At 40.9% G+C, this 14536-nt stretch overlaps 1 protein-coding gene across 2 annotated transcripts in view; it reads right to left on the bottom strand.

The window, feature by feature from the left end:
- shroom4 (shroom family member 4) overlaps positions 1–14308 on the bottom strand; it is an 82929-nt gene extending 68621 nt beyond the window's left edge. For both annotated transcript variants that reach the window (XM_038731836.1, XM_038731837.1), the window contains exon 1: positions 14065–14308. In XM_038731836.1, coding sequence (XP_038587764.1) covers positions 14065–14187 — 123 coding nt within the window. In that variant the 5' untranslated portion in view covers positions 14188–14308. The remainder of the gene's footprint in view (positions 1–14064) is intronic.
- Between the last annotated feature and the right edge of the window lie 228 nt (positions 14309–14536).

The raw sequence follows: 14536 nt of genomic DNA, 5'->3' as shown, positions 1-14536 counted from the left end.
GGATCGACAGATATGTTTTTGCCAATTCTGATACCGATTATTCGTAACTAACTAGACCGATATGTGGAACCAATATACATTTGCTGTAAAATTTTTAATCTTGGTGTCAAAATTTAGAATAACACAAACTCCAACACAAAACTTTGTTAAAAATAACAAGATTACAGTTAAATGTCTTTAATCTTTATAAATAGTAAATTAAATGAATTAGAGAGCCATCCCAGAGATAGACTTGATAACTATGAGTGATAAATTATCATAAACTTTCTTTACCAGCTGCCATTTATAATGTATTTATTTTATATTGTTAGGATTTTATTGATACTATTTATTATCTATACTCTAACTGGTTTTTCATTATGAAATAATTGCCTTTAAAAAATATATTAAAAAAAAAAAGAAGAATAAATAGTAATCAAATTTAATATTTTATTATAACTAATAGCAGAGCAGCAAAAAAATCTGAATCTCACTGGAAACAAATGGAACATGTAAAATAAACTATATTCCTGACATCAAAATACTGAGTGAAGTTTAGAAAGAAGACATCACTCGTTCCTCCTCATGTCCTGCTCCTCCCTCTGCTGCTGCTGGTAGAGAGGAGCTGGTTTCTCTCAACAAGCAGCTGAGTTTGCAAGGAGTTGCTCAATTTTAAGGTACGTGTCATCTCTGCTAAACAGGCTCCAGACAGAGAGGCTACGATTTAGCTAACTAGCTATTAGCCGAGCTAGCACATGTGCTTGTGTAAAACCAAAACAAAGCTGCGGTGGATGAGACAGAGCAGATTAAAAATCACTCTGTGCACGTTCCTGCTTGTTGTACTGATGCAGTATCAGCCTTTTACTAGTACTGCTGGTTTTGCTGCACTTACTTACAGTAACAAGCGTAGTTATGGTCAACTGGTGTAACATTCACCGATCTGCTCCGCTCGCTTCGCTCCACGTGAGCATGCTCCGCTCTGCTGCGAGAGGAGGGGAGGGGCTGCAGCGCATGGCTCACTCGTTCTATTGGCTGCTTCCGCACAATACTCAGTGCTGATAGGCTATTACTCGTGACTTGTAACCAATCAGTTAATTCTGTGGGCGGGACATTACTCGAGCTCACAGAGTGGTGAGTACAGACAGAGAGAGGCGGCTGCAAGGAGCGCATTTTTTATTAATTAATTATATCGGCAAACTGTTTTTAAAATGACCGATGCAGATTATTGGAAAAACGCTGAATACTGGCGCCGATAATCGGGCAGACCGATTATTGAAAAACTCAAAATAAATAATGATTTCATACTTACCATGATAATTATAGCTAGCGAAAGATATGAAACTTTTTATCGTGATAACATTTTTGGCCATATCGTCCAGCCCTAGTTTAGGTGTTTGCTCTTAACTATAAGTACTTTTTTGACAAACTTTAAAAAAGGTACCCTGTGAAGTTTTCGCCCACAAGTCGCGCTGTGGAGCAGGTCTCCTATTAGTTTGAATCTCGTGGACAGTCAGTAGTCAAGTTTCCATCAATGTTTAGCTCAAAATGTAACTAAATTCCCAGCCCGTCCTCAACAGAAAAACGGCCATATTGGTTGGTTATGCAGCAGCTTATTACGACCCATATTTTTGTTTTAGTAGCAGGTGTCTTAAAGGGCGACAAAGTGTGCATAAGGACGTGGTGGGATGGATGGATGAGCCAGGTCTTTCACTCAGGAGACCAAGATTTGAGTCCTGTGTGAAAGAAAGTCAAAGTTGACATATTTAAAGTTTTGCGTTAAATAACTTTCGTCACGTAACCCAAACCACAACCTTTTCCTAAAACTAAGTAGTTTTGTTGCCTAAATCTAACCTAAATAGTTTTGCTATGATCATTTCACAACATTTACCATGTGTAAAACATCATATGTATCATAACTTATGTAACATACTTGAGATCCAGTGCTCATATCACTGGACTGGGACTTGCCAAAGCTTGTATGTATGGAACTATTGACAATAAGGCTCTTTTGTCGTTCAGGTATGAAGACGTGTTGGAATTTCCAGAAGATCGGCAAAAGAAAACGCAAATTAATGTGCATTTCCATCCACTACAATTATGTGAATATTAGGAGTTGGGTGCATTGAGAAAAACAGCTGGTGCCGCTAACTCACCAGTCGGGTGCCATTAAACCACTGCAGAAGAAGATATTATGTGGCCTAGTTAAAGGAGTGCCAGTCAAACCTAAAAAACAAGGTGAAAAAAGTGATGATGAAATATGGCACATACGCCTCTTTACATTTGTTTGTTGTTGTGAAATATCTCAGATGTTTTTATGTGCAAAAGGAAAATGTGCATACAGACAGACAGGTGGATGGAAACGCCACTTAGTGGAAGAAATGTGCCAAGAAACAAAGCGACGTGCTAAAAAAAGCCAGGGAAGAAGAAAACCACTGGTTAACAATGCGGGTTCCAAATTCCTTTAAAATTAGGCTTTGTACATGTTTTATGAGGCAGAAAATGCATTCAACACGTAAGTTGGACCTCAGGAATACACATAATGTGTTTTGGTTAGAAACACTGAATAGAAACATTACTTTAGTTTGTTTATGAGAGATCTCCATGAGGCACCTTTAACTTTGACTGCTGCTTATTTAATCGTGAATATTTTCTGTTTACAGAGAAATGCTCTTATTTCTTTTAAAGAAATGTCAGGATGCAGCCAGCGATGTGTTTAAAGACTCATAAATGCAGACAGAAAGGCAGGAGAGCATCAATCTTGCATCTGTGTCCAGAAATCTGAAACCTTTTACTCTTCTTCTCTGGCTGCCTTTCTCCCCACCTCCTCTATCTTTTGATCTATTCTCTCTGCATCCATCTATTATCTAACTATCAGCCCACAACTCAAGAAGCAAAAGACAACCCCCGCTCCCTGTTTCTATTTTAAACCTGTCTTGCCACTTTCTTTTCCCCATATTTTCCTGTCTCTGTGTTTTTTCTTCATTCACCTTTATATCCTCCTTAATCCACCATCTTCCTCCCTCTTCCTTACGTTTCGTTCCCTCTGCCAGTTCATCCATCTTTCCTACATTTTCCCTCTCCCATCCATCACCCTCACACCCCGACTATCTCTCCAACTCATTCATCTCCATCCCATTCTTACACAAACTCAGTCTGGCTGTTACAGAGAACGCTTTGGACATCTTATTTTCATGTGAAAAGACACCGTTGCGAAAGAAGCTGTCCCCTTTGATGCCCACTTGGTTGTTCAATCAGGTTGGTTTGAACTTTTTTCAGTTAAAAGTGGATCAATCAAATGCAGGGAGATCAATGCTTTGTTTTGCCTGTTGCTTCAAGGACTTGTGCTTTTTACTGTAGCTTACACGTGTGCTTTATTTTGAAAAAATATGTTTTTTACACAATTTCTACACGTTTCTTTAATTTCAAAATGATTTTAAGGCAACCCACAGTCTCCCAACTACAGCGAGGGTTGGCTATCCTGTCATTAAGAGGTATTCATGGTTAAATTCTGTAATTAGTCTTGACTTTTATATCCCACAGTGGTAAAAAAAATGCTGTTTCAGAGGCTTTCTTTCATTATAAAAAGAATAAAATTTCAGGCCAAGACACTCAATCCCTCTTATTTATGGAAAGAGAGACATTGAATATTGATTATCAGCAGCTTTAATCAGCTTTCAGAAACCTAAATCCAACCAAAATCACTCAAACCAAAGAGATGAATAAACAATTTGGGCAGACCCCTCATAAATCCTAACCAAGAGGAATGCAACACACCCAGTGTCCCCCTCCTCCCTGCACCCACAAACTTTTGGTTCCCCGATCAGAAGTTCCACGCGTCCCACTTTAAATGAGCAGATAATGTGAGGGAGGTTATGACTCGCAAAAAAAATCCCACTTAACGTCCCCCGAGTAACCTGCATCGCCTGACAAGGACGGGGGAGGACAAGGCGAAGGGATGAAAGGACGTTTCCATCAGACGCCAACGAGGGCAGACGGAGAGGAGGGACGGCGGCGAGGGAAGATCCAGTCAACAAAGAGCGTTTTGTGTCATTTTAGACCTCAAACTGGAGTCGGCTTGCCAGGGTAGCCACGAGAGTGGACCACATTGCATGGTGGAATGTGTGTGTGTGTTGCATTCTTTGATTCAGGGCACGGCTACGTTGCAATAAACAGTAAACATATAAACACAGATGCATAGAAAACACACAAATGATGCCTGTAACAGCCCTTAGTGATCCGACATAATAGCTCGGAAACTGCTCTAATGTCTGAGCTGCAGCGAGGTTGTTGGAAAATGTTATGAAGAGGAACCAAAAACCATAAACAAGGTGGGATTAAAAGAACAGGACAAATGAGAGTTGTTGGATGTTATTCCAGCACTGGACTGAAAGTGAGTTACTGCAGTCTGGGATTAGCACGACAATCTGCCAAAAGAAATAGTGAAATTAAACAAACTAGGGCTTCGTCCACTAATCATTTTTATTGTCGGTTAATCTGACAGTTATTTTCAATTCACTGTTTGGTGTATTTAATGTCACGTAACCTGACAGATTCCAAGATGTTTATTTCACAGAACAGAGCTCTTCTGAAACAGACTTTCAATTCCAGCTCTCTCTTTTATTTGTCCTGCTGTCGACTTGAAAAAAATCTTCAGTCTGATCAGATCTTGGCTTCCCGCCTCCACCTAGACATTTTGGGGGAGAAATCCGTAACGGCGGGTCAAAATTTGCACATCTGCAGAACACAAAAAAAATGTTCTCCGTCACATCAAGATGCAAATTTTGGTGTAATCTGAGAAAAAAATGGCTGAGATGTGTGTGTGTTGCTCCCCCACCCAGTGAGAGGGTTAATGCAGAGTGTCGGACAAAAACAATAACAACTGCAGCAGCCTCAGGTCAGGACTTCTACACCCCCACACACACACACACACACACACACACACACACACAGCAATAATAACAATATTGTGTGTGTGTGCGAGCCACCAGACGTAGCCTAGAAGAAACAGCTAAAGGCTCCACAGATCATAGATAGACACATTCCTGAACACACACACACACACACACACACACACACTCCTGCCTGTAACTTCACTTATTCACAAGCTGCATGGGTGCTGCAACTGATGCACCTGGTTATTTTGTTAGTTTTTTTGTTAGTTTTTTTATCTCAAACGCACACAAACCCTGCCTAGAAGGAATTTAATAAAATGTAAATGTGGCTACGTTCCCACTCAACTTATTGCATGAACATTTATAACACTTAATTTGTGTGAAACCGTTCTCGTCTCGCACAATATACGTCACCAACATGTTTACGCTGTAATGCTACACTCACGTTCATTGCTTGGTTGCTACCAGCTGGGCAACTTGGCTATGTTCCGTACACAGATATATCTCACCTGGTGTGCACCTGGTAAATCTCCAACGACTCCCGGTCCTTTCATCACATCATCTACACATGTAAGTTCTTTGATTCAGTAACGTTCGTTTCAGTCATTGACAAATTACCTCACATACGCGACTTTTGGGTTTGGGGTCTTTATAATTACGTATTTTCACAGTCTTCCACATCCATGTTTTATATATGTCTATGAAAAAGTATCATCTGAAGGGACTGAAAACTGAATCTAGTCTTCAGGAGTTTCCTCAGTTGGCCAAACTGTCATTGCTTTTTAAGACCGTTTATTGCCGTCATAATGAAAAAAAGTGTTAGGCGATATGGTAGCATACACTGGCACAGTATAGATGTAAATCCTGTTTAAGATTTAGGGTTGATATTAGGAATACTGGAATATATCTGGTTATTATACCATAAACAGTTGCCCTATCAACTCCTCAATCCACAGAAAATAAAGCAATATAGATGATAAATTTATTGTTTTATGTCAGCTATTAATTAAAAATGCCTCTAAAAGTCTCTGGTTCCAGGTTCTCAAGCGTGAAGATTTACTGCTTTTCTCTGCTTTAGATCATTTAAAACTGAATATGTTTGGGTTTTTTGACATTTTATAGACTAAACAGTCGATTCATTGAAAAAAGAAAAGAAATAATCTTTAGTTTGCAGCCATTGTATCCACTCTGACAACAGAAACAGCTTTTTGCGTAAGCTGGCGGTTCCCTATATATAAAAATATTCAGCACATTCCCAACATCCATCCAGCACACAAACTCTTTAATGGCAGAAATAAATTCTCAAGCAAGTGTAGTTGTGCTTAAATAATAAATCTGCAAGTAAAATGATTTTCATTATTGACTAATCTGCATATTATTTGGCCATTAATGATAACTGTTTGTTTATGAAATAGTAAAAACTAACAATCCCAGTTTCCCACAGCGTGTAGATAGATAATGTATATAGTTTGTTTTGTCTGACAACAACTCAAAACCCCCAAAATATTCATTTTTCACAGACGACTAATAAAAACAGCAAATTTTCACGTGAGAAGCAGGAAACAGTGAATTTCTGGCATTTTTTGCTTCAAAAGTGACTTTACATGATTAAATGGTTATCAAAACAACACAGAGTTTTCTTTTTCCAGCCTCGTCCTAACACAAAACTCAATGTAATAAATTGGAACCATGAATACTCAATCATGCAACGCTCTATTGTGTACCATTCTGCTGTGCGGCATATGTTTTTCATTAGTTCGGACAGTTAGCAAATCAAGTCAGGGCAGAGGACATGGACACACACACACACACACACACACACACACACACACACACACACACTAGAGACAATAGCATCTCTATCTGATGGCATCCTCATCTACCCCCTGCAGAGCAGATTGCTACTGGAGGCTACCTTTACTGGAATGTAGGGAGTACACACACACACACACACACGGCTGTTTACCGACCCAGGACATGTGGTTGCGTACCTTCGGCCACATGTCAAAACATTCCTTTGTAAGATCCCTGGATTTCTGTTACTGTCAACAGCAGGACGAGAGAGAGAGGGGAGGATTATCGTCTCCATCTTTTGTTGCCTGTTGTGAGAGAATCAAATTCCAGACTGTTTTGAGACACTCTGCAGGAATGCTCCCCACAAGACACACGGCTAATTTCCGAAGAAGAAGCAAAATCCCCATCAGCCACCAATAGAAATCAACAAACCAACATCCCTCATGCCCACATGTAGTCCCTTTGAGTTTAGTTGAGCTGAACTTGCGCACCAAGATATTTCCGCATCACATATTTAGCAATTGGGTTTCCATCAAAGTAGATGAATGATTTGGTGAGGAGTCTTTCAGCAGACAAAAATCTGATGATAACAAGAGTCTCAGTCTTGTCTAGTCTAATGTTAAAAAGTCATAGTTGATAAGAGGTGGATGCAAATCATCTGCTTTGTTGAATTATGCATCCACCTCTTAGGGTCCTTTTCAGACACTTTGCTGTTCAATAATCACCGCATGTTTTTGCTGAATCTCAGGGAATGGTACTTTTATAAGTGTAATAAAATATTAACGATTCTGAACGTTCATAAAAGATATACTGATCGTTTATCACTATTGATGAACCCCACAAAGAATATTCTAGCGTTTAAAAGCAGAATTTGTAGGTGCATGCAATTCTCGGCAGGCATGCAAAATTCGGCATAACACCTGTTAAAGTCGACTGCAAAGCCACCTCACCCGCCACAGTTCCGCTGTCATTCTGTGGGAAACACTGCCACTCCTAGCAGAGACAAGATTGCCCAGCAACATTGCTCAAAAAGTTGCCCTGTGTATCATCAGCTTTAGTCCCTCCCCTTCCAAAGGACCACCATGGGACCTTATTTCAATGACTGAAGCTAACGTTACTGAACGCTCTGGGGCGTCCCGTACAGACCGGCTAGTTAGCTAGCTACGTTCATGATAAAGGTGTTGACAGCCCCCTGAGTCCCTACCCTTACCACAACCATCAGAAATGTTAGTACCTAAACCTAAGTCACTGACTTTATGCATGTCGACCGTCTAACCCTACAGCTGCGCACATCGGCCTCATGGCTAACAGGTAGGGTTAGCCTCCCGTGTGTTGCTGCAACGTAGCAAACGGGGCGTTTCATATGACGCTGAAGGGTACCTTTAGCATAAAATCCTTATGCTTTTTCAAGCTGTTTGAAAGCGTCAGTTATGACGCATTGAGATTATAATGTGTTGTGAGCTAAGTTATCTAGCTAGTAGCAAGAAAGCAGTGAACGTTAGCTTGCATTACCGCGCTTACATGTTGCCGACGTATATTGTGCGAGATAACAGATGTAGTTCATTGAACGCGTTTCACACAAATCAACATGTATCTTTACTGTTTTACGACAAACTGCGACTTTCTTGACTTGCAAAATTTTATATACATGTGTGTAATTCAGGGCTCAATTCTAACGGGATAAAAAGATAAGTTCTCTCTCACCACTGACTACTGTACATATTTTTTCCGAAATAAGGTCCCGTGGGCCGGAAGCGGAAGCGTGTGACTTATTGTGCTTTCAGACCCAACGCGAATTTAATCCTCGCGTGAGTACATTCGCTGCAAGTGTTCACACACACACACAACGCAAGAAGGCGAGTGGAACCCACGAAAATTCGCTCGAGTTGGAAATTTTCAACTCACGCAAAAGCCTTCGCATTTGGCCTGAAAGCACAGTTAGGCTCTCTATGCTCTCCTTTCATCTGTTCCCCGGAGAGTGAACAAACGCTCACATTTGGCCTAATGTGAGAATGCCAATGACGGCCGTTCAGACTTGGCCTCACGTGACTTCAGTGAACACAACGACTGTCATCACAACAGCCAAGAGCACTAATGAACCAAGTGGTTTCCCACTGAGTTTAAATGGCTGGGATTTCCTGCCAGTCAGCGAGAACTGAAGAAGAAACTGTTGGAGAGACAAACTCACAGAAACATGTCCCCAACAGAAATCCACAGAGAGCTCTCACGGTAGATCACAAAACCACATATGGAAGTGAGTTGACAGCTCAGCATCAGCTGCTTTGTCAAATACAACAATGTAAGGAACTCATCACTTTGTCATCACAGCCACATTTGACAAATTACATAAACATGATCACAAAACACATGGGAATGACTTACCCTGAAACATGGCTGTAGACATTTTAGTCTGTAAACATGCATGAGGGTCAAGCCCAGCCATGTCCACAAAAACCTTGCGGATAAAGTTTTGTTTTATTGTATTTATGTATTTTTATTCAATTTAATCAATTGTATATGTCTGTTGGGGAGAGTGGGGTTTGAACATGGCAGAGTTTGGAAAACAGCTATGACACATTAATTAAATTAAATTAAAATTTGTCACAATTCTGCTAATTGACTGCCTAATGATCAGTCGCTTAAGACTTTGGACGGTAGGTGGCATTTTTTCAATCGCCTATACAAATCCACAGTACAAGAGCAGAAATGTAAGGAATGGATTAAACTGTTTGTCTCCTCTAATATCATCAGTTTGCCTGGTTAACCAGCATATTAACAGTTATTAACAGTAGTAACCTCAAGTTAGCAGACCATTACAAGAGGTTATAAGTGAGTGTAGGTTAACGTTAGTAACTCTATCTCTATCCTTTTAACCTTTTGGATTGCTTGTATTTTTATACTAGACAGACACTAGAATGGTGTCTGACAACTGATATCACATTTGTCTTCTAATACTACCATAATGCTACAGCTATGTTCATAGTGCTGCTCCTTTTTCCCCCATGGATCATCAACATGTGCTGACCCTTTAGGTGGGACCTATAAGCTTGAGGCTCTGTCTGTTTTTTATCATTACATAGTGCTGTGTTAGCATTAAACATGTGCATGGCCATCAAAGGTGTATTTAGGACTCTTTTGCAGGATTCTGATTTTAAAAAAAGATGTCATCAGCCAGAGAAAGAGTTTTTATTCAACCCATGGAGCTCACTGTTAGCTAGCTAACTACAGCAGATACAATCTTCCAAGGATTTTTTTACAAAAAAAATAACATTTTTGCATTTTTTTTCTGCCCAAAATCGAGGAACCATTATTTCCAAAATGAGTGCAAATTTTAAACAGTAAGTCTGCCACAGTTATCGATAAAATGCGTCCATGCAGTGCTAAAGGGTTATATGTGCACTAGAGGGCAGTGTTGCATTTATCTAACCAGACTCTGCAACAAACAAAGAAGATTGCCAAGAATGAAGACCTATTTTCAACTCCAGAAATTAACACTTGAAATAAAACTGGAAAATAAATAAACCAATAGTGTGAATTTGCGTCTGCAGTTCAACCAATCACCATTTATTTAATATGCAGACATCCATGATGTGGCCTTTTATTTTCACGCCACCACGTCTTTTCACCAAAGCATGTTTAAGCCTTGAGTGACTGGCTAATAACTCGCTAAAATTCAAACAGACTGACTCACTAAATGGCTAATGACTGACCGGCTAACTTTGTTGGGCAGACAGAACCTTAAACTTGCCGTGTCATCACACAGCTGATTACTGGCTGCATGGAAATCAAGCATTCAAGTCAGAAAATCATGTGTATGAGCAGTGCACACTTGTGTATGAACACACATGAACAATGTCTCACACCCACACACACACACACACACACACCCCACGCCACAGTAGTAATTTGTTATGCTCCTGGAGGAATGTTGACCAAATGGCTTATATCCCTCTGCTGTCTCCGACTCTGGACGCCACCCTTCCCCCTCCAGCAGTGTCAAAGGGCCACGAACACACACTCCTCAAAACATGGACATCCTGAAAAGGCAACTGGCACATTTATATGCGCTCTCGCATGTCCACGACTGCACCCAACAAACAGCAGACTCACTCTTTCAAAGACACACTTTGACCGGCACTTACATGCACAAGAAATACTTTTGAGAGACGAACAATACTAAACCGTCCAAAAATACAATTCCACCAGATTTCTGAACTGGACATAAATATAAACATTTTTTGATTTATTGTTAATAAAATGGAGGTACTTCCAGGCACTTCTGACAGGGAGGAGACCCCAGGAGCAGAACCAGAACCCACCAGAGGGATTATAGATCCAATGGAAGAACTAGAGAAGATAGGGAGAGTGGAGTCCGGGTTACTTTGTACGACCCAGATCTGGATAAGTGGCAGAAAATGAATGGATTGATACATTAAGGGTGTTTAAAAATTGTGAAAACAAGTTCCCAGAGCTCTTCAAATAGTTTGTTTTCTCTGACCAACAGCATATTACAATACAGTCAAAAGCAGCAAATCCACATATTAGAGGAGCAGATGTTTGGTTTTGTTGGGGGGGCTTTTGTCGACTGACTTATGGATTGACCAGCTAATTGTTTCAGCAATAACTCCAAAAAAGATACTGTGACACTCACACTTTGAGTGTTTAGTTTAAGACCCCCTCTTGTTTTCCCTTGACTGAAGATACATAGGTCACATGACGGCAACTTAACCAACTTCACTTGAATGAAGGCCAAGAGATGTGGAAAAAGCTAGCAAGTGAACCATGAGTCAAGAGTATTTTGTCAAGTAACACATTAATTGAACTTCTGTATTTTTTTAGTGAAGAAAATGCATAAATGTATGTTTTTAGTGAAGATAAGGTGCTTTCAGGTGGCATAAGGAATGCTCTGGCAGTCATACTGAGGTCCTCTATACATAAACTTTTAAATAGTTTATGTAGTTGATCCCCTCTCTAGCTCTCACACTGATTCCCCTCGCACACACACACACACTTGCATATTTGTGCGTTCCTCTCTCTCGGAAGTGAGAGGATTATGGCTGTATTCAGCTGTGGTCCATACAGACACATAAACCTCCGTGTGGAGGCTGATGGAAACTCTCTCTGGCCCTCACTAAACCTAAAACACAATATACACTCATGTCTTTCACACACACAAATATATAAAACACACACACACCTCGTCTTTACCATCTCTTTGTGTTCCTGTCTTTCTCCTCTTTCCTTCAAGGACGTAACACTTCATCATTAAACACTTTTCTGCAACACAGTTCCCTGTCCAGCACTCACCACCTCGGCTACTTTATTGTGCGTGCATGTGTGTGTTTTAACTATAGCCACTGGACACAAAACAGCCATAGAGCACAGTGTGATTTTTATCTCCTTTAGCAGTCCCAGTCACATTTTCCCAGGGGCAGTGTTACTGTGTGTGACTTAGTGTGTGTGTGTGTTTCCAGATGACTGAGCCAGGCGTTTCCATTCCCTGCTGTGGTGCTGTGGTGAATATAGAAGTATACACTGGCCAACACACGGCAGTCTACACCACCGCTGCTGCGACTTTTCAACAGAGTGGGCGAGAGACAGAGAAGGAAAGACTGAGAAAGAGAGAGAGAGAGCAGAGGTTGCATGTCAGTCGGCCTACTTATGCACTGGACTGAACACACACACACACACACACACACACACACACACACACACCAGCAGAACACACCAATAATTACTTGCAGTAATTCAAAGACACCCTCTTTATTTCCAGGAGCTCACCACCGCCCGCAGCGTGAAACCCGTGAGAAGAGAGACCGGGAGGAAACGTTGGCACCCATGACTTTATCACACAATACGAGGTCACGTTGAAATCTGAAAAAGCACACACCAAATCTCTGACAACGCTCTCAAACTCCACCAAAACACGCACCTGAAATTAAACCGCTTAGGGCTCTTCAGAAACAACAACAGACTACAAATCATTCTTCACGTCTATCAACTGCCATCCTTAAACAAGCCTGATTCTTAAAGATGCTGGTGTCAGTGTAAGCTAGTGCAAAAGGGGTCGATAACCTATAAGCATAGGAATCTGTCATCACAGACTCACCATCTTTCTTTTCAAGCATTCCCACATCCCACAAGACAACCTACTGGAGAGCACGTCTGCCCCAAACTCAGCCGTCTGAACTGGGTTTTAGCCGTCTGTCAGCACTCGGGCATTTTTACCTTCTAGTGAATAAAGTGACAGAGAGATGAACAGAGCCTCGTTTCACCAGGGATCCCCATGAGAACCCCTTTTAGCACCCCTGGGGGAATCCTTTGACCTTCCAAGTTTGAGAACTCAACTGCTGCATTACATTATATTTCTCTTTTTTTTTTTTATTCCTAGAGACAGCTGACAAACATCAACTGGCCCGGATATTTGCTTGAGCTTTTGGACAATAACTTCTTATTCTCTGCATAAAGAGGAGGAAGAGAGAGAGAGATGGAAGAGTGGAATTCTAAATCAAGCTGTGCAGAAGAGAAAAATACAGAAGAAGGATGCAGGAAACATGAGTTTTTAAGAGTTGAAAGGTTTAAACCAAGCAAGGGACCATTCAGACTGAAAAGCACACATGAATGAGAGAACAGTCACACAAGCCTGCAAATCTATAACCACAATTGCTGTTTTTGTTGGAGCGGAGTGTTGCAAGAACCACATCCTTACGAAAATCCAATTCCTATGGTCAATCAGAGGGAAATGCTATGAAATATCAACCTAGAAGTGTAAATATATTTATTTGTGGTTTAGTTTAGTAGGGGCCGATACAGCTTGGATAGATAAACTGAAAACAACAATCCAATGTGTGTATCCTAGTGTTTATAGCATTTGCAACAATCATCCCAAGAAGGGATTTTAAAGAAGTAAAACATAACAATAACTTACAGTACAACACAAGATAAGAGGAGGTAAAGTGAGTATATCAAGACACAATAAAAGACTTGTAATAGGAACTACAGAAGACTGGACGTGAGTACAAGTTTGTTGCTGAACCAACCAGGACTTGACATCTGTCTTAAAGGTGGTGAAGTCTGCAGCAATTTCAAGTGTTAAGAGAAAATGCAAGTTTTGTAAAATAAAAACTTTACAGTTGCCATCTGAATCTGCTCTGTAGTCTCTTCATGTATCACAGAGAGGCAGAGGAGCAACTCCATTTACACATTTAAATACAAGCATTAACATAAAGAAATGTTAGCATAATATATAGAAATATTAAGCCAATGTCATGTTATATGTAACATAGTGCAGTATAAACTCACTCCAACTACTTTATCAGCACTTTTAAGTAGTTTTTGGGCCATGTAACTGAGATTTCCCACACACAGTCATTAAAGTAAATGGTTGTGGTGGACTTACTTTAGTGATAATGAGCGGCTCGCCGTGCTCCAGCCCTCCCTTCAGCGTGAACCCCCAAGGCGCGCCCCCGCTTAACTGGACCTGAATGTGGTGGAAGGAGACGAGCTGCTCGACCGTTTCCATTCTCTCCCGCCGGTCCGTTCACCCGGTTCTTCTTCCCTCTCTCTCTCTCTCGGTTTACTGGCCCGGCTCGGCTCGCTGCTAGCTAGCGGTCCCCATCGCGGCTCTAACAACAACAACAACGAATGTATGGATGGATTGAGGAGCGAGCGAGTGAGAGAGTGGAAGAGAGGGGGGGAGGGAAGAAAGTTTCAGTTGGTGTCAAGCTTGTCGAAGTTAGAGCCAATATGGCGGTTTCAACTTCCGATCAAGGTGTTGAATGCCAGCGTCAAGTAGACGTTAGTTTGTTTTATAGTTGTAATGTAGCTCGATACTGTGTCACACGATTTTACATACTATTTAGTTTCAGCCC

Source organism: Micropterus salmoides, unplaced genomic scaffold (genome assembly GCF_014851395.1).
Source record: "Micropterus salmoides isolate LMB-PRFRI ecotype aquatic unplaced genomic scaffold, ASM1485139v1 Ms_hic_scaffold_2, whole genome shotgun sequence".
Lineage (NCBI taxonomy): Eukaryota > Metazoa > Chordata > Actinopteri > Centrarchiformes > Centrarchidae > Micropterus > Micropterus salmoides.
This window is presented reverse-complemented; position numbering and strand designations above follow the sequence as displayed.